The sequence below is a fragment of the Salvelinus namaycush genome, chromosome 5, assembly GCF_016432855.1.
Source record: "Salvelinus namaycush isolate Seneca chromosome 5, SaNama_1.0, whole genome shotgun sequence".
Lineage (NCBI taxonomy): Eukaryota > Metazoa > Chordata > Actinopteri > Salmoniformes > Salmonidae > Salvelinus > Salvelinus namaycush.
Window position 1 is genome coordinate 73374612 of NC_052311.1, and position 27355 is coordinate 73401966.

Consider the following 27355-nt stretch of genomic DNA (forward strand, 5'->3'; position numbering starts at 1 on the left):
GAAATGTACTCCAATGTACCTGAGGGTAACTCAATGATGAGATGTACTGAAATGTACCTGAGGGTAACTCAATGATGAAATGTACTGAAATGTACCTGAGGGTAACTCAATGATGAGATGTACTGAAATGTACCTGAGGGTAACTCAATGATGAGATGTACTGAAATGTACCTGAGGGTAACTCAATGATGAGATGTACTGAAATGTACCTGAGGGTAACTCAATGATGAAATGTACTGAAATGTACCTGAGGGTAACTTTAAACACTTCACTGAATGATGAGATGTGTTCATAGTGTGAAAATCAAGCTAACAGAGGAGAGGCTGGAGGCCCAGGTCAAACCAAGCTAACAGAGGAGAGGCTGGAGCCCCAGGTCAAACCAAGCTAACAGAGGAGAGGCTGGAGCCCCAGGTCAAACCAAGCTAACAGAGGAGAGGCTGGAGCCCCAGGTCAAACCAAGCTAACAGAGGAGAGGCTGGAGGCCCAGGTCAAACCAAGCTAACAGAGGAGAGGCTGGAGGCCCAGGTCAAACCAAGCTAACAGAGGAGATGCTGGAGGCCCAGGTCAAACCAAGCTAACAGAGGAGAGGCTGGAGGCCCAGGTCAAACCAAGCTAACAAAGGAGAGGCTGGAGGCCCAGGTCAAACCAAGCTAACAGAGGAGAGGCTGGAGGCCCAGGTCAAACCAAGCTAACAGAGGAGAGGCTGGAGGCCCAGGTCAAACCAAGCTAACAGAGGAGAGGCTGGAGGCCCAGGTCAAACCAAGCTAACAAAGGAGAGGCTGGAGGCCCAGGTCAAACCAAGCTAACAGAGGAGAGGCTGGAGCCCCAGGTCACACCAAGCTAACAGAGGAGAGGCTGGAGGCCCAGGTCAAACCAAGCTAACAAAGGAGAGGCTGGAGGCCCAGGTCAAACCAAGCTAACAGAGGAAAGGCTGGAGCCCCAGGTTAAACCAAGCTAACAGAGGAGAGGCTGTGGAGCCCCAGGTCAAACCAAGCTAACAGAGGAGAGGCTGGAGGCCCAGGTCAAACCAAGCTAACAGAGGAGAGGCTGGAGGCCCAGGTCAAACCAAGCTAACAGAGGAGAGGCTGGAGGCCCAGGTCAAACCAAGCTAACAAAGGAGAGGCTGGAGGCCCAGGTCAAACCAAGCTAACAGAGGAAAGGCTGGGCCCCAGTTAAACAAGCTAACAGAGGAGAGGCTGTGGAGCCCCAGGTCAAACCAAGCTAACAGAGGAGAGGCTGGAGGCCCAGGTCAAACCAAGCTAACAGAGGAGAGGCTGGAGGCCCAGGTCAAACCAAGCTAACAGAGGAGAGGCTGGAGGCCCAGGTCAAACCAAGCTAACAGAGGAGAGGCTGGAGGCCCAGGTCAAACCAAGCTAACAGAGGAGAGGCTGAAGCCCCAGGTCAAACCAAGCTAACAGAGGAGAGGCTGAAGCCCCAGGTCAAACCAAGCTAACAGAGGAGAGGCTGGAGCCCCAGGTCAAACCAAGCTAACAGAGGAGAGGCTGGAGGCCCAGGTCAAACCAAGCTAACAAAGGAGAGGCTGGAGGCCCAGGTCAAACCAAGCTAACAGAGAGGCTGAAGCCCCAGGTCAAACCAAGCTAACAGAGGAGAGGCTGGAGGCCCAGGTCAAACCAAGCTAACAGAGGAGAGGCTGAAGCCCCAGGTCAAACCAAGCTAACAGAGGAGAGGCTGGAGGCCCAGGTCAAACCAAGCTAACAGAGGAGAGGCTGGAGGCCCAGGTCAAACCAAGCTAACAGAGAGGCTGAAGCCACGGCCACAGCAGCTGACTGCTGTTAAAATAAATGACTCATACATCAAATTACAGACGTCAGAAAGAGACAGCAGCAGATTACACGACATCTGGGAAATCAAACATCTACAAGCAGACATCTACAATCCTCTCTGTCACCAGTCATAGAAAAAGGAATGCAGAGAATACAAAACATATACTTTATTCTATAATTCACCATAATGCTGACAACAAGGCCAATAGGAAACATTTAGTTACAGTTAGCTTAGCTCTGTTCTAGACTGGTCCCAGATCTGTTCTAGACTGGTCCCAGATCTGTTCTAGACTGGTCCCAGATCTGTTGTAGACTGGTCCCAGATCTGTTCTAGCCTGGTCCCAGATCTGGTCTAGACTGGTCCCAGATCTGTTGTAGCCTGGTCCCAGATCTGTTGTAGACTGGTCCCAGATCTGCTCTAGTCTGGTCCCAGCTCTGTTGTAGCCTGGTCCCAGATCTGTTGTACCCTGGTCCCAGGTCTGCTGTAGACTGGTCCCAGATCTGTTGTAGACTGGTCCCAGATCTGTTCTAGCCTGGTCCCAGATATGTTGTAGACTGGTCCCAGATCTGTTCTAGACTGGACCCAGATCTGTTGTAGCCTGGTCCCAGATCTGTTGTAGACTGGTCCCAGATCTGTTGTAGCCTGGTCCCAGATCTGTTCTAGACTGGTCCCAGATCTGCTCTAGCCTGGTCCCAGATCTGCTCTAGACTGGTCCCAGATCTGTTGTAGCCTGGACCCAGATATGTTGTAGACTGGTCCCAGATCTGTTGTAGCCTGGACCCAGATCTGCTCTAGTCTGGTCCCAGATCTGTTGTAGCCTGGTCCCAGATCTGCTCGAGACTGGTCCCAGATCTGTTATAGCCTGGACCCAGATCTGCTCTAGACTGGTCCCAGATCTGTTGTAGCCTGGTCTCAGATCTGTTGTAGTCTGGTCCCAGATCTGTTGTAGCCTGGTCCCATATCTGCTGTAGACTGGTCCCAGGTCTGTTGTAGACTGGTCCCAAATCTGTTGTAGACTGGCCCCATAGCTGCTGTAGACTGGTCCCAGGTCTGCTGTAGACTGGCCCCATATCTGCTGTAGACTGGTCCCATATCTGCTCTAGACTGGTCCCATATCTGCTCTAGACTGGTCCCATATCTGCTGTAGACTGGTCCCATATCTGCTGTAGACTGGTCCCATATCTGTTGTAGCCTGGTCCCATATCTGCTGTAGACTGGTCCCAGGTCTGTTCTAGCCTGGTCCCAGATCTGTTGTAGACTGTTCCCATTTCTGTTATAGCCTGGTCCCAGATCTGTTGTAGACTGTTCCCATTTCTGTTATAGCCTGGTCCCAGATCTGTTTTCTTTGTGTTTTTTTACCCCTTTTCTCCAATTGGTAGTTACAGTCTTGTCTCATCGCTGCAACACCCATAGGGACTCGGGAGAGGCGAAGTTCAAGAGCCGTGCTTCCCCCGAAACACAACCCAACCAAGCCGCACTGCTTCTTGACACAATGCCCACTTAACCCGGAAGCCAGCCGCACCAATGACTAACTGGCAACAAGTCATGATTACTTCCTGTACAAAACCACATGGGTAAAACAGGGACAATGACAGGACATTAGCTCAAGCACTCACGCAGCAACTGGTGAAAGGAACTACCCTTGGCTGTCGCTGTCTAACAGATTCTGTTACAGTCGTTTTAACATTAGTCTGTGATGATGTTGGAGGCTCTTGTACAAAGACAGTGACAATAAGGAAGTGCATAGGATATGTTGTTCCCACTGTGACTATTAAAACGTATCCTAACCAGAAACTAGGACTCCACCAGGGACTGTACACAGTGTGACTGCAATAGGACTCCACCAGGGACTGTACACAGTGTGACTGCAATAGGACTCCACCAGGGACTGTACACAGTGTGACTGCAATAGGACTCCACCAGGGACTGTACACAGTGTGACTGCAATAGGACTCCACCAGGGACTGTACACAGTGTGACTGCAATAGGACTCCACCAGGGACTGTACACAGTGTGACTGCAATAGGACTCCACCAGGGACTGTACACAGTGTGACTGCAATAGGACTCCACCAGGGACTGACACAGTGTGACTGCAATAGGACTCCAACAGGGACTGTACACAGTGTGACTGCAATAGGACTCCAACAGGGACTGTACACAGTGTGACTGCAATAGGACTCCACCAGGGACTGTACACAGTGTGACTGCAATAGGATGCTAACAGGGACTGTACACAGTGTGACTGCAATAGGACTCCACCAGGGACTGTACACAGTGTGACTGCAATATGACTCCACCAGGGACTGTACACAGTGTGACTGCAATAGGACTCCACCAGGGACTGTACACAGTGTGACTGCAATAGGACTCCACCAGGGACTGTACACAGTGTGACGCAATAGGATGCTAACAGGGACTGTACACAGTGTGACTGCAATAGGACTCCACCAGGGACTGTACACAGTGTGACTGCAATAGGACTCCAACAGGGACTGTACACAGTGTGACTGCAATAGGACTCCACCAGGGACTGTACACAGTGTGACTGCAATAGGATGCTAACAGGGACTGTACACAGTGTGACTGCAATAGGACTCCACCAGGGACTGTACACAGTGTGACAGCAATAGGATGCTAACAGGGACTGTACACAGTGTGACTGCAATAGGATGCTAACAGGGACTGTACACAGTGTGACTGCAATAGGACTCCACCAGGGACTGTACACAGTGTGACTGCAATAGGACTCCACCAGGGACTGTACACAGTGTGACTGCAATAGGACTCCAACAGGACTGTACACAGTGTGACTGCAATAGGACTCCACCAGGGACTGTACACAGTGTGACTGCAATAGGACTCCACCAGGGACTGTACACAGTGTGACTGCAATAGGACTCCACCAGGGACTGTACACAGTGTGACTGCAATAGGACTCCACCAGGGACTGTACACAGTGTGACTGCAATAGGACTCCACCAGGGACTGTACACAGTGTGACTGCAATAGGACTCCAACAGGGACTGTACACAGTGTGACTGCAATAGGACTCCAACAGGGACTGTACACAGTGTGACTGCAATAGGACTCCAACAGGGACTGTACACAGTGTGACTGCAATAGGACTCCACCAGGGACTGTACACAGTGTGACTGCAATAGGACTCCACCAGGGACTGTACACAGTCCTTGACTGCAATAGGACTCCACAGGGACTGTACACAGTGTGACTGCAATAGGACTCCACCAGGGACTGTACACAGTGTGACTGCAATAGGACTCCACCAGGGACTGTACACAGTGTGACTGCAATAGGATGCTAACAGGGACTGTACACAGTGTGACTGCAATAGGACTCCACCAGGGACTGTACACAGTGTGACTGCAATAGGACTCCAACAGGGACTGTACACAGTGTGACTGCAATAGGACTCCACCAGGGACTGTACACAGTGTGACTGAAATAGGACTCCACCAGGGACTGTATCAGCCCAAACAGACGATTGGTTCGATCGGCCTTTTCTTACCCGAGTCCAGCCAGGTCCGACACAAGGTTCCCCAGGGCAGCAGCTGCAGAGAGAGAAGAGAGGGAGGTCACGGTTCTGCCTGGGTGAAGGACTGGTTGATGACGTCAGAGGTTAAAAATCCATTAAAACACAAAACACGGTGTAAAGTTGGGAGTTTAATTGTCGTATATGGAGTTATTTCTCCCTATGCTCCTGGAACAACACAAGGTGTGTGAACCGACCAATCCTCTATTCACACCTGACTGATTGTTAGAGAACTGGGTGCTTCGTAAGAGGTCAGTCATATGACTCATCATTAGACAGCAGGCTGTGTCTCTGACTCATCATTAGACAGCAGGCTGTGTCTCTGACTCATCATTAGACAGCAGGCTGTGTCTCTGACTCATCATTAGACAGCAGGCTGTGTCTCTGACTCATCATTAGACAGCAGGCTGTGTCTCTGACTCATCATTAGACAGCAGGCTTGTCCTGACTCATCATTAGACAGCAGGCTGGTCTCTGACTCATCATTAGACAGCAGGCTGTGTCTCTGACTATCATAGACAGTAGCTGTGTCTCTGACTCATCATTAGACAGCAGGCTGTGTCTCTGACTCATCATTAGACAGCAGGCTGTGTCTCTGACTCATCATTAGACAGCAGGCTGTGTCTCTGACTCATCATTAGACACAGGATGTGTCTCTGACTCATCATTAGACAGCAGGCTGTGTCTGACTCATCATCAGACAGCAGGATGTGTCTCTGACTCATCATTAGACAGCAGGCTGTGTCTCTGACTCATCATTAGACAGCAGGCTGTGTCTCTGACTCATCATTAGACAGCAGGCGTGTCTCTGACTCTCATTAGACAGGCTGTGTTGACTCATCTTAGACAGCAGGCTGTGTCTCTGACATCATTAGACAGCAGGCTGTGTCTCTGACTCATCATTAGACAGCAGGCTGTGTCTCTGACTCACATTAGACAGCAGGATGTGTCTCTGACTCATCATTAGACAGCAGGATGTGTCTCTGACTCATCATAGACAGCAGGATGTGTCTCTGACTCATCATTAGACAGCAGGCTGTGTCTCTGACTCATCATTAGACAGCAGGCTGTGTCTCTGACTCATCATTAGACAGCAGGCTGTGTCTCTGACTCATCATTAGACAGCAGGATGTGTCTCTGACTCATCATTAGACAGCAGGCTGTGTCTCTGACTCATCATTAGACAGCAGGCTGTGTCTCTGACTCATCATTAGACAGCAGGCTGTGTCTCTGACTCATCATTAGACAGCAGCTGTGTCTCTGATCATCATTAGACAGCAGGCTGTGTCTCTGACTCTCATTAGACGCAGGCTGTGTCTCTGACTCATCATTAGACAGCAGGCTGTGTCTCTGACTCATCATTAGACAGCAGGCGTGTCTCTGACTCATCATAGACAGCAGGCTGTGTCTCTGACTCATCATTAGACAGCAGGCTGTGTCTCTGACTCATCATTAGACAGCAGGCTGTGTCTCTGACTCATCATTAGACAGCAGGCTGTGTCTCTGACTCATCATTAGACAGCAGGCTGTGTCTGACTCATCATTAGACAGCAGGATGTGTTTCTGACTCATCATTAGACAGTAGGCTGTGTCTCTGACTCATCATTAGACAGCAGGCTGTGTCTCTGACTCATCATTAGACAGCAGGCTGTGTCTGACTCATCATTAGACAGCAGGCTGTGTCTCTGACTCATCATTAGACAGCAGGATGTGTCTCTGACTCATCATTAGACAGCAGGCTGTGTCTCTGACTCATCATTAGACAGCAGGATGTGTTTCTGACTCATCATTAGACAGTAGGCTGTGTCTCTGACTCATCATTAGACAGCAGGCTGTGTCTTGACATCAATAGACAGCAGGATGTGTCTCTGACTCATCATTAGACAGCAGGCTGTGTCTCTGACTCATCATTAGACAGCAGGCTGTGTCTGACTCATCATTAGACAGCAGGCTGTGTCTCTGACTCATCATTAGACAGTAGGCTGTGTCTCTGACTCATCATTAGACAGTAGCTGTGTCTCTGACTCATCATTAGACAGCAGGCTGTGTCTCTGAGTCATCATTAGACAGCAGGATGTGTCTCTGACTCATCATTAGACAGCAGGCTGTGTCTCTGAGTCATCATTAGACAGCAGGCTGTGTCTCTGAGTCATCATTAGACAGCAGGATGTGTTTCTGACTCATCATTAGACAGTAGGCTGTGTCTCTGACTCATCATTAGACAGCAGGCTGTGTCTCTGAGTCATCATTAGACAGCAGGATGTGTCTCTGACTCATCATTAGACAGAATGCACCTGAACTAATAGAGAGAAAATCATGGTAAATGAGATGCGACAGAGATAAATGTGAATTACCATACAGCTGGTTTGTTAATGGATTTCATCTGCTCTTTCTGCTAGTTCGATGCTGAAAACAGTTTATGCAGAATCATGGCCCACAGGACTGATGTGTTTTACTGTGACTGACGGTCTGAAACAATCATTGATCTGAATGTCATGGCAACGCAGGGTGGTTCAGGAGTCATGTAGGCTGTGAGGGACAGGGGTCTGTTTAACGTTAACATATTCCCATGTTAACGCATCGCTCTATGTATTTCTACACCAAACACAAAATAATCACTGAATGTCACATTAGAACGGCCCATAACAAAATTACTGTGTTGAAGATTAAGAACCAACAAAGGATCTAGAACCTAAAATGTTTCTTCAGCTGTCCCCATAGGAGAACCCTTTAAGGAACCTTTTTTGGTTCCAGGCAGAACCCTTTTGGTTCCAGGCAGAACCTTTTTGGTTCCAGGTAGAAATGCTTTGAGTTCCATGTAGTACCCTTTATACAGAAGGTTCTATATGGAACCCAAAATAGTTCTATGTGGAACCAGGTTTCTACCGGTAACCAAACATGGTTCTCCTATGGGGACAGCCGAAGAACAGATTTTGGAACCCTTTTTTCTCCGAGTGCAGTTACAGTAGTCTGAATCTAAAAACTAAATTGTGAAGATAGTGAATCTTTATTAGAGGAGAGAGAGAGCAGGACCAATGTAATTACAACTGTTTCAAGGTCAGTTGTCTGTAACTTATTTCAGCCCCAGGGTTCTGTCCCAAATGGCACCCTATTCCCTGTATAGTGCACTACTTATAACCAGGGCCCATAGGGTAGTTACTTATAACCAGGGCCCATAGGGTAGTTACTTATAACCAGGGCCCATAGGGTAGTTACTTATAACCAGGGCCCATAGGGTAGTTACTTATAACCAGGGCCCATAGGGTAGTTACTTATAACCAGGGCCCATAGGGTAGTTACTTATAACCAGGGCCCATAGGGTAGTGCACTACATAAGGAATAGGGTTCTATGGGAGGCAAGCTGTCGCTTTACTGAATGGAAATTATCCCCTCTTGTCCTAAAGTGAATGGCTAGGATATCGCTGTAGTCATTCAGACGACTGACGAGGAATATTACCATACACATGAATAATCATCATCAGCTATCTGTCCCTCTCTTCAGTGTCTGACAGTTAGCCAGACCAGGGGACAACTCATCATCAGCTATCTGTCCCTCTCTTCAGTGTCTGACAGTTAGCCAGACCAGGGGACAAACTCATCATCCACTATCTGTCCCTCTCTTCAGTGTCTGGCAGCTAGCCAGACCAGGGGACAACTCATCATCCACTATCTGTCCCTCTCTTCAGTGTCTGACAGTTAGCCAGACCAGGGGACAACTCATCATCAGCTATCTGTCCCTCTCTTCAGTTTCTGACAGTTAGCCAGACCAGGGGACAACTCATCATCCGCTATCTGTCCCTCTCTTCAGTGTCTGGCAGTTAGCCAGACCAGGGGACAACTCATCATCATCTATCTGTCCCTCTCTTCAGTGTCTGGCAGTTAGCCAGACCAGGGGACAACTCATCATCCACTATCTGTCCCTCTCTTCAGTGTCTGGCAGTTAGCCAGACCAGGGGACAACTCATCATCCACTATCTGTCCCTCTCTTCAGTGTCTGACAGTTAGCCAGACCAGGGGACAACTCATCATCAGCTATCTGTCCCTCTCTTCAGTTTCTGGCAGCTAGCCAGACCAGGGGACAACTCATCATCATCTATCTGTCCCTCTCTTCAGTGTCTGGCAGCTAGCCAGACCAGGGGACAACTCATCATCATCTATCTGTCCCTCTCTTCAGTGTCTGGCAGCTAGCCAGACCAGGGGACAACTCATCATCAGCTATCTGTCCCTCTCTTCAGTTTCTGACAGTTAGCCAGACCAGGGGACAACTCATCATCAGCTATCTGTCCCTCTCTTCAGTGTCTGACAGTTAGCCAGACCAGGGGACAACTCATCATCAGCTATCTGTCCCTCTCTTCAGTGTCTGGCAGTTAGCCAGACCAGGGGACAACTCATCATCAGCTATCTGTCCCTCTCTTCAGTGTCTGACAGTTAGCCAGACCAGGGGACAACTCATCATCAGCTATCTGTCCCTCTCTTCAGTGTCTGGCAGTTAGCCAGACCAGGGGACAACTCATCATCAGCTATCTGTCCCTCTCTTCAGTGTCTGACAGTTAGCCAGACCAGGGGACAAACTCATCATCAGCTATCTGTCCCTCTCTTCAGTTTCTGGCAGTTAGCCAGACCAGGGGACAACTCATCATCAGCTATCTGTCCCTCTCTTCAGTTTCTGGCAGTTAGCCAGACCAGGGGACAACTCATCATCAGCTATCTGTCCCTCTCTTCAGTTTCTGGCAGTTAGCCAGACCAGGGGACAACTCATCATCAGCTATCTGTCCCTCTCTTCAGTGTCTGACAGTTAGCCAGACCAGGGGACAACTCATCATCAGCTATCTGTCCCTCTCTTCAGTGTCTGACAGTTAGCCAGACCAGGGGACAACTCATCATCAGCTATCTGTCCCTCTCTTCAGTGTCTGACAGTTAGCCAGACCAGGGGACAACTCATCATCAGCTATCTGTCCCTCTCTTCAGTGTCTGACAGTTAGCCAGACCAGGGGACAAACTCATCATCAGCTATCTGTCCCTCTCTTCAGTTTCTGGCAGTTAGCCAGACCAGGGGACAACTCATCATCAGCTATCTGTCCCTCTCTTCAGTTTCTGGCAGCTAGCCAGACCAGGGGACAAACTCATCATCAGCTATCTGTCCCTCTCTTCAGTTTCTGGCAGTTAGCCAGACCAGGGGACAAACTCATCATCAGCTATCTGTCCCTCTCTTCAGTGTCTGACAGTTAGCCAGACCAGGGGACAACTCATCATCAGCTATCTGTCCCTCTCTTCAGTTTCTGGCAGCTAGCCAGACCAGGGGACAACTCATCATCAGCTATCTGTCCCTCTCTTCAGTGTCTGGCAGTTAGCCAGACCAGGGGACAACTCATCATCAGCTATCTGTCCCTCTCTTCAGTGTCTGGCAGTTAGCCAGACCAGGGGACAACTCATCATCAGCTATCTGTCCCTCTCTTCAGTGTCTGACAGTTAGCCAGACCAGGGGACAACTCATCATCAGCTATCTGTCCCTCTCTTCAGTTTCTGACAGTTATCCAGACCAGGGGACAACTCATCATCAGCTATCTGTCCCTCTCTTCAGTTTCTGGCAGCTAGCCAGACCAGGGGACAACTCATCATCAGCTATCTGTCCCTCTCTTCAGTTTCTGACAGTTAGCCAGACCAGGGGACAACTCATCATCAGCTATCTGTCCCTCTCTTCAGTGTCTGACAGTTAGCCAGACCAGGGGACAACTCATCATCAGCTATCTGTCCCTCTCTTCAGTTTCTGACAGTTAGCCAGACCAGGGGACAACTCATCATCAGCTATCTGTCCCTCTCTTCAGTTTCTGGCAGTTAGCCAGACCAGGGGACAACTCATCATCAGCTATCTGTCCCTCTCTTCAGTTTCTGGCAGCTAGCCAGACCAGGGGACAACTCATCATCAGCTATCTGTCCCTCTCTTCAGTTTCTGGCAGTTAGTCAGACCAGGGGACAAACTGAGAGAATGTCTCAAATGGCTCCCTATTCCCTATATCCCTCAAACTCAACTCTGGTCCTCCAAGTCAGTTCCACTGCATGTTTTCATTGTTGCCCTCTAATCAGGGCCTGATTTAGACCTGGGACACCAGTCATTGTTCCCCTCTAATCAGGGCCTGATTTAGACCTGGGACACCAGTCATTGTTCCCCTCTAATCAGGGACTGATTTAGACCTGGGACACCAGTCATTGTTCCCCTCTAATTAGCAACTGATTTAGACCTGGGGATACCAGTCATTGTTCCCTTCTAATCAGAGACTGATTTAGACCTGGGACACCAGTCATTGTTCCCCTCTAATCAGGGACTGATTTAGACCTGGGACACCAGTCATTGTTCCCTTCTAATCAGGGACTGATTTAGACCTGGGACACCAGTCATTGTTCCCCTCTAATCAGGGACTGATTTAGACCTGGGACACCAGTCATTGTTCCCCTCTAATCAGGGACTGATTTAGACCTGGGACACCAGTCATTGTTCCCCTCTAATCAGGCACTGATTTAAACCTGGCACACCAGTCATTGTTCCCCTCTAATTAGCAACTGATTTAGACCTGGGGATACCAGTCATTGTTCCCTTCTAATCAGAGACTGATTTAGACCTGGGACACCAGTCATTGTTCCCCTCTAATCAGGCACTGATTTAGACCTGGGACACCAGTCATTGTTCCCCTGTAATCAGGGACTGATTTATACCTGGGACACCAGTCATTGTTCCCCTGTAATCAGAGGCTGATTTAGACCTGGGACACCAGTCATTGTTCCCCTCTAATCAGAGGCTGATTTAGACCTGGGACACCAGTCATTGTTCCCCTGTAATCAGGGACTGATTTATACCTGGGACATCAGATGTGTGCAGCAGGCCCCAGACCTCCTTGGGTAAGAGTTAATCTATATATGGTGGATTACTGACCACAGCCCTATGGTCATATTACAGTGGAGGCTGCTGAGGGGAGGACGGCTCATAATAATGTCTGGAACAGAGCAAATGGACTGGCATCAGACCATGTGTTTGATGTATTTGATACCATTCCACTGATTCCAATCCAGCCATTACCACGAGCCCCGTTTTCCCCAATTAATGTTCCACCAACCTCCTGTGGGTAATAAGTAGTGCACTACATAGGGGATAGGGTGCCAAGGCTTTAATTAGAAGTTGAGTGTAGGATTAATTTGGCTGTTGCCATTGTTACATTCAGATGGAAATGTAATGTATTGAGATAGTCGCTAGTGAAAGTCTACACACTCCCTTGCACAGTCTTCACATTTTCTGCCTTAAAATGAAATCTAAAAAGAGATTCAATTAGATTTTTATCCCTATTGATCTACACAACCTAATCCACATTTTCATAGAGAAATAATAAAATAAAAAAATAAAAAAATGTATTTACTAATAAAAATGTATTTACTAAGAAATTGAAAATGAGGGTAATTGATTGCATATGTCTTCACACCCCAGAGTTAATACTGGGTGGAATCACTTGTGGCAGCCATTATAGCTGTGAATCAATTTGAACAAGATTCAACCAACATATATCCATTGTTTTTGTCAAAATTGTTTCAAGCTCAGTAAATTTGGTGAGAAAGACAACCATCTCTGCAGGACTCCACTAATCAGGCCTTTATGGTAGAGTGGCCAGACGGAAGCCACTCCTCAGTAAAATGCACGACAGCCTGCTTGGAGTTTGCCAAAAGACACCTAAAGACTCTCAGACCATGAGAAACAAGATTCTCTGGTCTGATGAAACCAAGATTGAAATCTTTGGCCTGAATGCCAAGCGTCACGTCTGGAGGAAACCTGGCACCATCCCTATGGTGAAGCATGGTTGTGGTAGCATCATGCTGTGGTGATGTTTTTCAGCGGCAGGGACTGGGAGACTAGTCAGGATCGAGGGACCTCAGACTGGGGCGAAGGATTAGCTTCCAACAGGACAACGACCTTAAGCACACAGCCAAGACAACGCAGGAGTGGCTTCGGGACAAGTTTATGAATGTCCTTGAGTGGCCCAGCCACAGCTCAGACTTGAACCCGATCAAACATCACTGAAGAGACCTGAAAATAGCTGTGCAGCGACGCTCCTCATCCAACCTGACAGAGCTTGAGAGGATCTGCAGAGAAGAATGGGAGATACTCCCCAAATACAGGTGTGCCAAGCTTGTAGCGTCATACCCAAGAAGACATGAGGCTGTAATCGCTGCCAAAGGTGCTTCAACAAAGTACTGAGTAAAGGGTCTGAATACTTATGTAAATGTGATATTTCACTTTTTTATTTTCTATAAATTTGCTCAAATTTATAAAAACATGTTTTTGCTTTGTCATTATGGAGTATTGTTTTAGAATAAGGCTGTAACATAACAAAATGTGGAAAAAGTCAAGGGGTCTGAATACTTTCCGAATGCTCTGTATGTTGCCCTAAGAGTTGGTAGAATATTATAAAAAATTATTCACCGCTGTCATGGCTGCCAAAGGTGCTTCACCCAAGTATTAACTCTGGGGGGTGAAGACATACGCAATCAAGACGTCTTCAGGTCATTTTTTTATTGAACTAATTTGGAACATTTTACGTAACTTTTTTTTAACTTTGAAAATATGGAATAGGTTGTGTAGACCTGTAGGGGGAAAAATCAAATGTAATCCCCTTTTAAATGTAATCCCTTTTTAAATGTAATCCCTTTTTAAATGTAATCCCTTTTTAAATATAATCCCTTTTTTAATATAATCCCTTTTGAAATGTAATCTTAAAAATGTGCAAGGGGCGTGTAGACTTTCACTAGGTACTGTAAATATACAAAAAAACATTTCAAAGCATATAGACTGGATCCCAAATGGCACCCTATTCCCCATATAGTGAACTACACAGGGACCAAATGGCACCCTTTTCCCCATATAGTGAACTACACAGGGACCAAATGGCACCCTTTTCCCCATATAGTGAACTACACAGGGACCAAATGGCACCCTTTTCCCCATATAGTGAACTACATAGGGACCAAATGGCACCCTATTCCCCATATAGTGAACTACACAGGGACCAAATGGCACCCTTTTCCCCATATAGTGAACTACACAGGGACCAAATGGCACCCTTTTCCCCATATAGTGAACTACACAGGGACCAAATGGCACCCTTTTCCCCATATAGTGAACTACACAGGGACCAAATGGCACCCTTTTCCCCATATAGTGAACTACACAGGGACCAAATGGCACCCTAATCCCCATATAGTGAACTACACAGGGACCAAATGGCACCCTTTTCCCCATATAGTGAACTACACAGGGACCAAATGGCACCCTATTCCCCATATAGTGAACTACACAGGGACTATGATCCCATTAGGGACTCGCAGATTATTTCTGGTTTCGACATACCTGCCATGGTTGAAATCCCAAGGATCACACCTATGGACAACTCGATCTGCGTGCCCTGAAAAACAAAAACACACAAACACCATCATCGATTCTCTGTTGTTATTTGTTAAGGCCATGTGGGAAAACCCAAAACGTGATATATGTTTATATAGTATGTGTTTCATGCTGTAATAAAGAACACAGCTGAAAGCTAAGCTTTTGTATTCAACTTCAATGAGTCATTTGTGTCCCTCAGAATGAAAGTCTTTGAATGAGGTTAAGTGAGTTAGATATGGATAAAAGAGTCTGCTTAGTGGCAAAAAAATTAATGTCAATGTTTTGAAAAGATAAAATAGAATTTACCAAACTCTCTAGTTACAGTAAATGACAGATACCAGATTCTCACTTCAATGTTCATGAAACAGATCTCTACCACATATTACTGTATAATATATCCAAATATTACTGTAATATTAGTATGGATAGAGATCTACAGCATATTACTGTAGAACCTATCCAAATATTACTGTAATATTAGTATGGATAGAGATCTACCACATATTACTGTAGAATATATCTAGTATTACTGTAATACTAGTATGGATAGAGATCTACCACATATTACTGTAGAACCTATCCAAATATTACTGTAATATTAGTATGGATAGAGATCTACCACATATTACTGTAGAACCTATCCAAATATTACTGTAATATTAGTATGGATAGAGATCTACAGCATATTACTGTATAATCTATCTAGTATTACTGTAATATTAGTATGGATAGAGATCTACAGCATATTACTGTAGAATCTATCTAGTATTACTGTAATACTAGTATTGATAGAGGGCTACAGCATATTACTGTAGAATCTATCTAGTATTACTGTAATACTAGTATGGATAGAGGTCTACCACATATTACTGTAGAATCTATCTACCATTACTGTAATACTAGTATGGATAGAGATCTACCACATATTACTGTAGAATCTATCTAGTATTACTGTAATATTAGTATGGATAGAGATCTACAGCATATTACTGTAGAATCTATCCAAATATTACTGTAATACTAGTATGGATAGGGGGCTACAGCATATTAGTGTAGAATCTATCTAGTATTACTGTAATACTAGTATGGATAGAGGTCTACCACATATTACTGTAGAATCTATCTACCATTACTGTAATACTAGTATGGATAGAGATCTACCACATATTACTGTAGACTCTATCTAGTATTACTGTAATACTAGTATGGATAGAGGGCGACAGCATATTACTGTATAGTATATCTAGTATTACTTTAATACTAGTATTGATAGAGGGCTACAGCATATTACTGTAGAATCTATCTAGTATTACTTTAATACTAGTATTGATAGAGGGCTACAGCATATTACTGTAGAATCTATCTAGTATTACTGTAATACTAGTATGGATAGAGGGCTACAGCATATTACTGTATAATATATCTAGTATTACTGTAATACTAGTATGGATAGAGGTCTACCACATATTACTGTAGAATATATCTAGCATTACTGTAATACTAGTATGGATAGAGGTCTACCACATATTACTGTATAATATATCTAGTATTACTGTAATACTAGTATGGATAGAGGGCTACAGCATATTACTGTATAATATATCTAGTATTACTGTAATACTAGTATGGATAGAGGTCTACCACATATTACTGTAGACTCTATCTAGTATTACTGTAATACTAGTATGGATAGAGGTCTACCACATATTACTGTAGAATCTATCTAGTATTACTGTAATACTAGTATGGATAGAGGTCTACCACATATTACTGTATAATATATCTAGTATTACTGTAATACTAGTATGGATAGAGGGCTACAGCATATTACTGTATAATATATCTAATATTACTGTAATACTAGTATGGATAGAGGGCTACAGCATATTACTGTATAATATATCTAGTATTACTGTAATACTAGTATGGATAGAGATCCACCACAGCGACACAGATCTAAACATGATATTCATTTGATAAAGTGGTGTAACTTACAGCTACAATCATGATGGCATTGTCCAGAAAACCAAATCCTACAAAAGGAATGGCGTTGTGTAGAAGAACTGCAAAAGAAAGAACACACACAACATCCCATTTAACATCCCACACATGTACTGGAAACTTGAAGTGATGAGACACAGTGAACCTGGATGAACATTTTGGCAGTTACAAACGGGGAGAAGAGTGAGTTCTACATAACTCAGTCCGCGGTAGTCCGTCCTACTTCTGGACAAATGTTCTCTGGTACGAGACCAAAATAGGGAGGTGCTGCAAAACATTGGCCGTCTGATTCAACTAATCAAAAGCAAAGGAATCTGTCTTGAACCCGAATGAACTCATTCTAACCCCTATTGGTCATCAATGTGGAAGTCTTTTCCACTCTAGTCATCAACCCGGCTATACTGCATGATAATCATCAGTTCAGCCCTGGTAGAATATGTGGGCTGGGAATGTGTCTGTGAGCACAGTGACAGGGAGGAAACAAATCTGGGGGGAAAAACATTTACAAGTGAAGAGACACCACTGTTTCATGTGCCTATCCTCCAGCGTTCTCCACTGTTTCATATATGAATCCTCCTGCGTTCTCCACTGTTTCATATATGTATCCTCCAGCGTTCTCCACTGTTTCATATATGAATCCTCCAGCGTTCTCCACTGTTTCATATATGAATCCTCCAGCGTTCTCCACTGTTTCATATATGAATTCTCCAGCGTTCTCCACTGTTTCATACATGAATCCTCCTGCGTTCTCCACTGTTTCATATATGAATCCTCCAGCGTTCTCCACTGTTTCATATATGAATCCTCCAGCGTTCTCCACTGTTTCATATATGAATCCTCCAGCGTTCTCCACTGTTTCATATATGAATCCTCCAGCGTTCTCCACTGTTTCATATATGAATCCTCCAGCATTCTCCACTGTTTCATATATGAATCATCCAGCGTTCTCCACTGTTTCATATATGAATCCTCCAGTGTTCTATGTGCGTATCCTCCAGCGTTCTCCACTGTTTCATATATGAATCCTCCAGCGTTCTCCACTGTTTCATATGCGTATCCTCCAGCGTTCTCCACTGTTTCATATATGAATCCTCCAGCGTTCTCCACTGTTTCATATATGAATCCTCCAGCGTTCTCCACTGTTTCATATATGAATCCTCCAGCGTTCTCCACTGTTTCATATATGAATCCTCCAGCGTTCTCCACTGTTTCATATATGAATCATCCAGTGTTCTCCAGTGTTTCATGTGTGTTTCCTCCAGCGTTCTCCACTGTTTCATATATGAATCCTCCAGCGTTCTCCACTGTTTCATATATGAATCCTCCAGTGTTCTCCACTGTTTCATATGCGTATCCTCCAGCGTTCTCCACTGTTTCATATATGAATCCTCCAGCGTTTTCCACTGTTTCATGTGCGTATCCTCCAGCGTTCTCCACTGTTTCATATATGTATCCTCCAGCGTTCTCCACTGTTTCATATGCGTATCCTCCAGCGTTCTCCACAGTTTCATATATGAATCATCCAGCGTTCTCCACTGTTTCATATATGTATCATCGAGCGTTCTCCACTGTTTCATATATGAATCCTCCAGCGTTCTCCACTATTTCATATATGAATCCTCCAGCATTCTCCACTGTTTCATATATGAATCCTCCAGCGTTCTCCACTGTTTCATATATGAATCATCCAGCGTTCTCCACTGTTTCATATATGAATCCTCCAGCGTTCTCCACTGTTTCATATATGTATCATCGAGCGTTCTCCACTGTTTCATATATGAATCCTCCAGCGTTCTCCACTATTTCATATATGAATCCTCCAGCGTTCTCCACTGTTTCATATATGAATCCTCCAGCGTTCTCCACTGTTTCATATATGAATCATCCAGCGTTCTCCACTGTTTCATATATGAGTCCTCCAGCGTTCTCCACTGTTTCATATATGAATCCTCCGGCGTTCTCCACTGTTTCATATATGAATCCTCCAGTGTTCTCCACTGTTTCATATATGAATCCTCCAGCGTTCTCCACTGTTTCATATATGAATGCTCTAGCATTTTCCACTGTTTCATATATGAATCCTCCAGCGTTCTCCACTGTTTCATATATGAATCCTCCAGCGTTCTCCACTGTTTCATGTGCATATCCTCCAGCGTTCTCCACTGTTTCATATATGAATCCTCCAGCGTTCTCCACTGTTTCATATATGAATCCTCCAGCATTCTCCACTGTTTCATATATGAATCCTCCTGCGTTCTCCACTGTTTCATATATGAATCCTCCAGCGTTCTCCACTGTTTCATATATGAATCCTCCAGCGTTCTCCACTGTTTCATATATGAATCCTCCAGCGTTCTCCACTGTTTCATATATGAATCCTCCAGCGTTCTCCACTGTTTCATATATGAATCCTCCAGCGTTCTCCACTGTTTCATATATGAATCCTCCAGCGTTCTCCACTGTTTCATATATGAATCCTCCAGCGTTCTCCACTGTTTCATATATGTATCTCTCTTTTCAAAGACATCTCTCTCTCTTTGTTTTCCTCCTCTCTTACCGTATCTCAGCTGAGCCGATGTGGGAGGGGCGATTACCATTTCCCCTGAAGAAGGAGGAAAAAGAAAACATGCATTACTATGGAGAAAAAGTCAGTCCTGTCTGGAAGGACATGTCATTACTGTGGAGAAGAAGTCAGTCCTGTCTGGAAGGACATGCCATTACTATGGAGAAGAAGTCAGTCCTGTCTGGAAGGACATGTCATTACTATGGAGAAGAAGTCAGTCCTGTCTGGAAGGACATGCCATTACTATGGAGAAGAAGTCAGTCCTGTCTGGAAGGACATGCCATTACTATGGAGAAGAAGTCAGTCCTGTCTGGAAGGACATGCCATTACTATGGAGAAGAAGTCAGTCCTGTCTGGAAGGACATGCCATTACTATGGAGAAGAAGTCAGTCCTGTCTGGAAGGACATGCCATTACTATGGAGAAGAAGTCAGTCCTGTCTGGAAGGACATGCATTACTATGGAGAAGAAGTCAGTCCTGTCTGGAAGGACATGTCATTACTATGGAGAAGAAGTCAGTCCTGTCTGGAAGGACATGTCATTACTATGGAGAAGAAGTCAGTCCTGTCTGGAAGGACATGTCATTACTATGGAGAAGAAGTCAGTCCTGTCTGGAAGGACATGCCATTACTATGGAGAAGAAGTCAGTCCTGTCTGGAAGGACATGCCATTACTATGGAGAAGAAGTCAGTCCTGTCTGGAAGGACATGTCATTACTACGGAGAAGAAGTCAGTCCTGTCTGGAAGGACATGTCATTACTACGGAGAAGAAGTCAGTCCTGTCTGGAAGGGAATGACAGGACCTGAGAGTCAGGACACAGAGCAGGGATGGAGCCTGGCAGAGGAGCGGAGGAACAGAGAGACAGAGGAGCAGAGGGACAGAGAGACAGAGGAGCAGAGGGACAGAGGGACAAAGAGACAGAGGAGCAGAGGGACAGACAGACAGAGGAGCAGAGGGACAGAGAGACAGAGGAGCAGAGGGACAGATGTGTCCCAGGCCGACGGGACAGGGATTAGAAGGGGACTGTCATTGGCAACCTATCCCTATTAAGTGCTTCACCAGGGCCCATAGGGAATAGGGTGCCATTTGGGACCCAACTAGTGGAATTACATTGAAATCATATTCTTTACACATTAAAATACAAAACGGCAGTATTCATGTTGTGTGAAATGTCCAGTAGGGTTATGCCATGCTCTGCCAACCAGGACCCACAGGAGTACTACCCTACGTTCCAAATGGCTCCCTATTCCCTATATAGTGCACTACTGCAGACCAGGGCCCATTGGACTCTGGTTAAAAGTAGTGCACTATGTAGGGAGTAGGATGTCATTTGGGCCCAGTCCACGTCTGCCAGCCTACAGATTAAGTCTGTCTGCCTTTCAGCATTCAATTATCTCTATGCTCTTAGAGTCTGAGAGTAGGATCTTAATTTGATCACAGTGTTGCAGGATAACTTTCCTGAAATGCAGGACATTTAAAATGTGTAGTGAATTTGAGGTTAATGTAGGGTTTATTCATGTCTATGCCTCTAAGGCTATGTGTTAGTTTAGTGAAGGGTTTATTCATGTCTATGTAGGATTAATTCATGTCTATGTAAGATTTATTCATGTCTATGTAGGGTTAATTCATGTCTATGTAGGATTAATTCATGTCTATGTAAGATTTATTCATGTCTATGTAGGGTTAATTCATGTCTATGTAGGATTTATTCATGTCTATATATGGTTTGTTCATATCTATGTAGGTTTTTTTCATGTCTATGTAGGATTTATTAATGTCTATGTAGGGTTTATTCATGTCTATGTAGGGTTTATTCATGTCTATGTAGGATTTATTCATGTCTATGTAGGATTTATTCATGTCTATGTAGGATTAATTCATGTCTATGTAGGATTTATTCATGTCTATGTAGGATTTATTCATGTCTATGTAGGATTAATTCATGTCTATGTAGGATTTATTCATGTCTATGTAGGATTTATTCATGTCTATGTAGGATTTATTCATGTCTATGTAGGATTTATTCATGTCTATGTAGGGTTTTTTCATGTCTATGTAGGGTTTATTCATGTCTATGTAGGATTTATTCATGTCTATGTAGGGTTTATTCATGTCTATGTAGGATTAATTCATGTCTATGTAGGATTTATTCATGTCTATGTAGGGTTTATTCATGTCTATGTAGGATTTATTCATGTCTATGTAGGATTTATTCATGTCTATGTAGGGTTTATTCATGTCTATGTAGGATTAATTCATGTCTATGTAGGATTTATTCATGTCTATGTAGGGTTTATTCATGTCTATGTAGGATTTATTCATGTCTATGTAGGATTTATTCATGTCTATGTAGGATTTATTCATGTCTATGCGTCTGAGGCTGTGTTAGTTTAGTGAAGGGTTTATTCATGTCTATGTAGGGTGTATTAAAGTCTATGTATGGTTTATTCATGGTGTATTAACGTCTCAGAAATGTAAAACAGTAGTGAGTCTTTTCTATTTTATTCTCCACATATTTTCATTTCATTCAGGCAGTATGCTTTATGCACACACACACACACACACACACACACACACACACACACACACACACACACACACACACACACACACACACACACACACACACACACACACACACACACACACAGGGTGTAATAGCCTATGAAGTTTAAGGAATGACAAGGTTCACTCCTACTACGGTTTCCTACCCTGGAGGTGACCTCATGATGCTGACACAATGTTAACACAATGGAGACCTGTTCATTCAGCCTCAAGACCACAGTCATCAGAGGTACTGACTAACTTCCACCATGACGATACAACACAGTCACCAGCAGGTAGGAGGTACTGACTAACTTCCACCATGACGATACAACACAGTCACCAGCAGGTAGGAGGTACTGACTAACTTCCACCATGACGATACAACACAGTCACCAGCAGGTAGGAGGTACTGACTAACTTCCACCATGACGATACAACACAGTCACCAGCAGGTAGGAGGTACTGACTAACTTCCACCATGACGATACAACACAGTCACCAGCAGGTAGGAGGTACTGACTAACTTCCACCATGACGATACAACACAGTCACCAGCAGGTAGGAGGTACTGACTAACTTCCACCATGACGATACAACACAGTCACCAGCAGGTAGGAGGTACTGACTAACTTCCACCATGACGATACAACACAGTCACCAGCAGGTAGGAGGTACTGACTAACTTCCACCATGACGATACAACACAGTCACCAGCAGGTAGGAGGTACTGACTAACTTCCACCATGACGATACAACACAGTCACCAGCAGGTAGGAGGTACTGACTAACTTCCACCATGACGATACAACACAGTCACCAGCAGGTAGGAGGTACTGACTAACTTCCACCATGACGATACAACACAGTCACCAGCAGGTAGGAGGTACTGACTAACTTCCACCATGACGATACAACACAGTCACCAGCAGGTAGGAGGTACTGACTAACTTCCACCATGACGATACAACACAGTCACCAGCAGGTAGGAGGTACTGACTAACTTCCACCATGACGATACAACACAGTCACCAGCAGGTAGGAGGTACTGACTAACTACCACCATGACGATACAACACAGTCACCAGCAGGTAGGAGGTACTGACTAACTTCCACCATGACGATACAACACAGTCACCAGCAGGTAGGAGGTACTGACTAACTTCCACCATGACGATACAACACAGTCACCAGCAGGTAGGAGGTACTGACTAACTACCACCATGACGATACAACACAGTCACCAGCAGGTAGGAGGTACTGACTAACTTCCACCATGACGATACAACACAGTCACCAGCAGGTAGGAGGTACTGACTAACTTCCACCATGACGATACAACACAGTCACCAGCAGGTAGGAGGTACTGACTAACTTTCACCATGACGATACAACACAGTCACCAGCAGGTAGGAGGTACTGACTAACTTTCACCATGACGATACAACACAGTCACCAGCAGGTAGGAGGTACAGACTAACTTCCACCATGACGATACAACACAGTCACCAGCAGGTAGGAGGTACTGACTAACTTTCACCATGACGATACAACACAGTCATCAGCAGGTAGGAGGTACTGACTAACGTCCACCATGACGATACAACACAGTCACCAGCAGGTAGGAGGTACTGACTAACGTCCACCATGACGATACAACACAGTCACCAGCAGGTAGGAGGTACTGACTAACTTCCACCATGACGATACAACACAGTCACCAGCAGGTAGGAGGTACTGACTAACTTCCACCATGACGATACAACACAGTCACCAGCAGGTAGGAGGTACTGACTAACTTCCACCATGACGATACAACACAGTCACCAGCAGGTAGGAGGTACTGACTAACTTCCACCATGACGATACAACACAGTCATCAGCAGGTAGGAGGTACTGACTAACTTCCACCATGACGATACAACACAGTCACCAGCAGGTAGGAGGTACTGACTAACTTCCACCATGACGATACAACACAGTCACCAGCAGGTAGGAGGTACTGACTAACTTCCACCATGACGATACAACAGTCACCAGCAGGTAGGAGGTACTGACTAACTTCCACCATGACGATACAACACAGTCACCAGCAGGTAGGAGGTACTGACTAACTTCCACCATGACGATACAACACAGTCACCAGCAGGTAGGAGGTACTGACTAACTTCCACCATGACGATACAACACAGTCACCAGCAGGTAGGAGGTACTGACTAACTTCCACCATGACGATACAACACAGTCACCAGCAGGTAGGAGGTACTGACTAACTTTCACCATGACGATACAACACAGTCATCAGCAGGTAGGAGGTACTGACTAACGTCCACCATGACGATACAACACAGTCACCAGCAGGTAGGAGGTACTGACTAACGTCCACCATGACGATACAACACAGTCACCAGCAGGTAGGAGGTACTGACTAACGTCCACCATGACGATACAACACAGTCACCAGCAGGTAGGAGGTACTGACTAACGTCCACCATGACGATACAACACAGTCACCAGCAGGTAGGAGGTACTGACTAACTTCCACCATGACGATACAACACAGTCACCAGCAGGTAGGAGGTACTGACTAACTTCCACCATGACGATACAACACAGTCACCAGCAGGTAGGAGGTACTGACTAACTTCCACCATGACGATACAACACAGTCACCAGCAGGTAGGAGGTACTGACTAACTTCCACCATGACGATACAACACAGTCATCAGCAGGTAGGAGGTACTGACTAACTTCCACCATGACGATACAACACAGTCACCAGCAGGTAGGAGGTACTGACTAACTTCCACCATGACGATACAACACAGTCACCAGCAGGTAGGAGGTACTGACTAACTTCCACCATGACGATACAACAGTCACCAGCAGGTAGGAGGTACTGACTAACTTCCACCATGACGATACAACACAGTCACCAGCAGGTAGGAGGTACTGACTAACTTCCACCATGACGATACAACACAGTCACCAGCAGGTAGGAGGTACTGACTAACTTCCACCATGACGATACAACACAGTCACCAGCAGGTAGGAGGTACTGACTAACTTCCACCATGACTGTCACGTTCCTGACCTGTTTTCTCTTGTTTTGTATGTGTTTAGTTGGTCAGGGCGTGAGTTGGGATGGGCAGTCTGTGTTGTTTGTTCTATGTGGGAGTGTGTTGGTTAATTAGCCTTATATGGTTCTCAATCAGGGACAGGTGTTATTCATTTCCTCTGATTGAGAATCATATATAGGTAGGCTGTTTTACACTGTTAGTTTGTGGGTGATTGTCTTCCGTGTCTGTGTATGTTGCGCCACACGGGACTGTTTTCGGTATGTTTGTTCGTTCGGTTTTTGTGTAGTCTGTTTTCCCGGTTCGTGCGTTCTTCGTGTTACATGTAAGTTCTTACGTTCAGGTCAGTCTACATCGTTTATTGTTTTGTTAGTTAGTCAAGTATAGTTTGTTTTCGTCTTGTTTAAATAAATATCATGTCATATCACAACGCTGCGCCTTGGTCGAATCACTACTCCTCCTCTTCGTATGAAGAGGAGGAGGAACACCGTTACAATGACGATACAACACAGTCACCAGCAGGTAGGAGGTACTGACTAACGTCCACCATGACGATACAACACAGTCACCAGCAGGTAGGAGGTACTGACTAACTTCCACCATGACGATACAACACAGTCACCAGCAGGTAGGAGGTACTGACTAACTTCCACCATGACGATACAACACAGTCACCAGCAGGTAGGAGGTACTGACTAACTTCCACCATGACGATACAACACAGTCACCAGCAGGTAGGAGGTACTGACTAACGTCCACCATGACGATACAACACAGTCACCAGCAGGTAGGAGGTACTGACTAACTTCCACCATGACGACACAACACAGTCACCAGCAGGTAGGAGGTACTGACTAACGTCCACCATGACGATACAACACAGTCACCAGCAGGTAGGAGGTACTGACTAACTTCCACCATGACGATACAACACAGTCACCAGCAGGTAGGAGGTACTGACTAACTTCCACCATGACGATACAACACAGTCACCAGCAGGTAGGAGGTACTGACTAACTTCCACCATGACGATACAACACAGTCACCAGCAGGTAGGAGGTACTGACTAACTTCCACCATGACGATACAACACAGTCACCAGCAGGTAGGAGGTACTGACTAACTTCCACCATGACGATACAACACAGTCACCAGCAGGTAGGAGGTACTGACTAACTTCCACCATGACGATACAACACAGTCACCAGCAGGTAGGAGGTACTGACTAACTTCCACCACGACGATACAACACAGTCACCAGCAGGTAGGAGGTACTGACTAACTTCCACCACGACGATACAACACAGTCACCAGCAGGTAGGAGGTACTGACTAACTTCCACCATGACGATACAACACAGTCACCAGCAGGTAGGAGGTACTGACTAACTTCCACCATGACGATACAACACAGTCACCAGCAGGTAGGAGGTACTGACTAACTTCCACCATGACGATACAACACAGTCACCAGCAGGTAGGAGGTACTGACTAACTTCCACCATGACGATACAACACAGTCACCAGCAGGTAGGAGGTACTGACTAACTTCCACCATGACGGTACAACACAGTCACCAGCAGGTAGGAGGTACTGACTAACTTCCACCATGACGATACAACACAGTCACCAGCAGGTAGGAGGTACTGACTAACTTCCACCATGACGATACAACACAGTCACCAGCAGGTAGGAGGTACTGACTAACTTCCACCATGACGATACAACACAGTCACCAGCAGGTAGGATGTACTGACTAACTTCCACCATGACGATACAACACAGTCACCAGCAGGTAGGAGGTACTGACTAACTTCCACCATGACGATACAACACAGTCACCAGCAGGTAGGAGGTACTGACTAACTACCACCATGACGATACAACACAGTCACCAGCAGGTAGGAGGTACTGACTAACTTCCACCATGACGATACAACACAGTCACCAGCAGGTAGGAGGTACTGACTAACTTCCACCATGACGATACAACACAGTCACCAGCAGGTAGGAGGTACTGACTAACTTCCACCATGACGATACAACACAGTCACCAGCAGGTAGGAGGTACTGACTAACTTCCACCATGACGATACAACACAGTCACCAGCAGGTAGGAGGTACTGACTAACTTCCACCATGACGATACAACACAGTCACCAGCAGGTAGGAGGTACTGACTAACGTCCACCATGATGATACAACACAACACAGTCACCAGCAGGTAGGAGGTACTGACTAACGTCCACCATGATGATACAACACAACACAGTCACCAGCAGGTAGGAGGTACTGACTAACTTCCACCATGACGGTACAACACAGTCACCAGCAGGTAGGAGGTACTGACTAACTTCCACCATGACGATACAACACAGTCCCCAGCAGGTAGGAGGTACTGACTAACGTC

General features: G+C 45.6%; 1 protein-coding gene across 1 annotated transcript in view; it reads right to left on the reverse strand.

Moving 5' to 3' along the window:
* LOC120048890 (transmembrane protein 65-like) overlaps positions 1-27355 on the reverse strand; it is an 81310-nt gene that overhangs the window by 15871 nt on the left and 38084 nt on the right. Inside the window, exons 3-6 of the mRNA XM_038995197.1 lie at positions 19320-19364; positions 16757-16824; positions 14726-14780; positions 5314-5356 (exon numbers count right to left, since the gene is read on the reverse strand). Coding sequence (XP_038851125.1) covers positions 5314-5356; positions 14726-14780; positions 16757-16824; positions 19320-19364 — 211 coding nt within the window. The remainder of the gene's footprint in view (positions 1-5313; positions 5357-14725; positions 14781-16756; positions 16825-19319; positions 19365-27355) is intronic.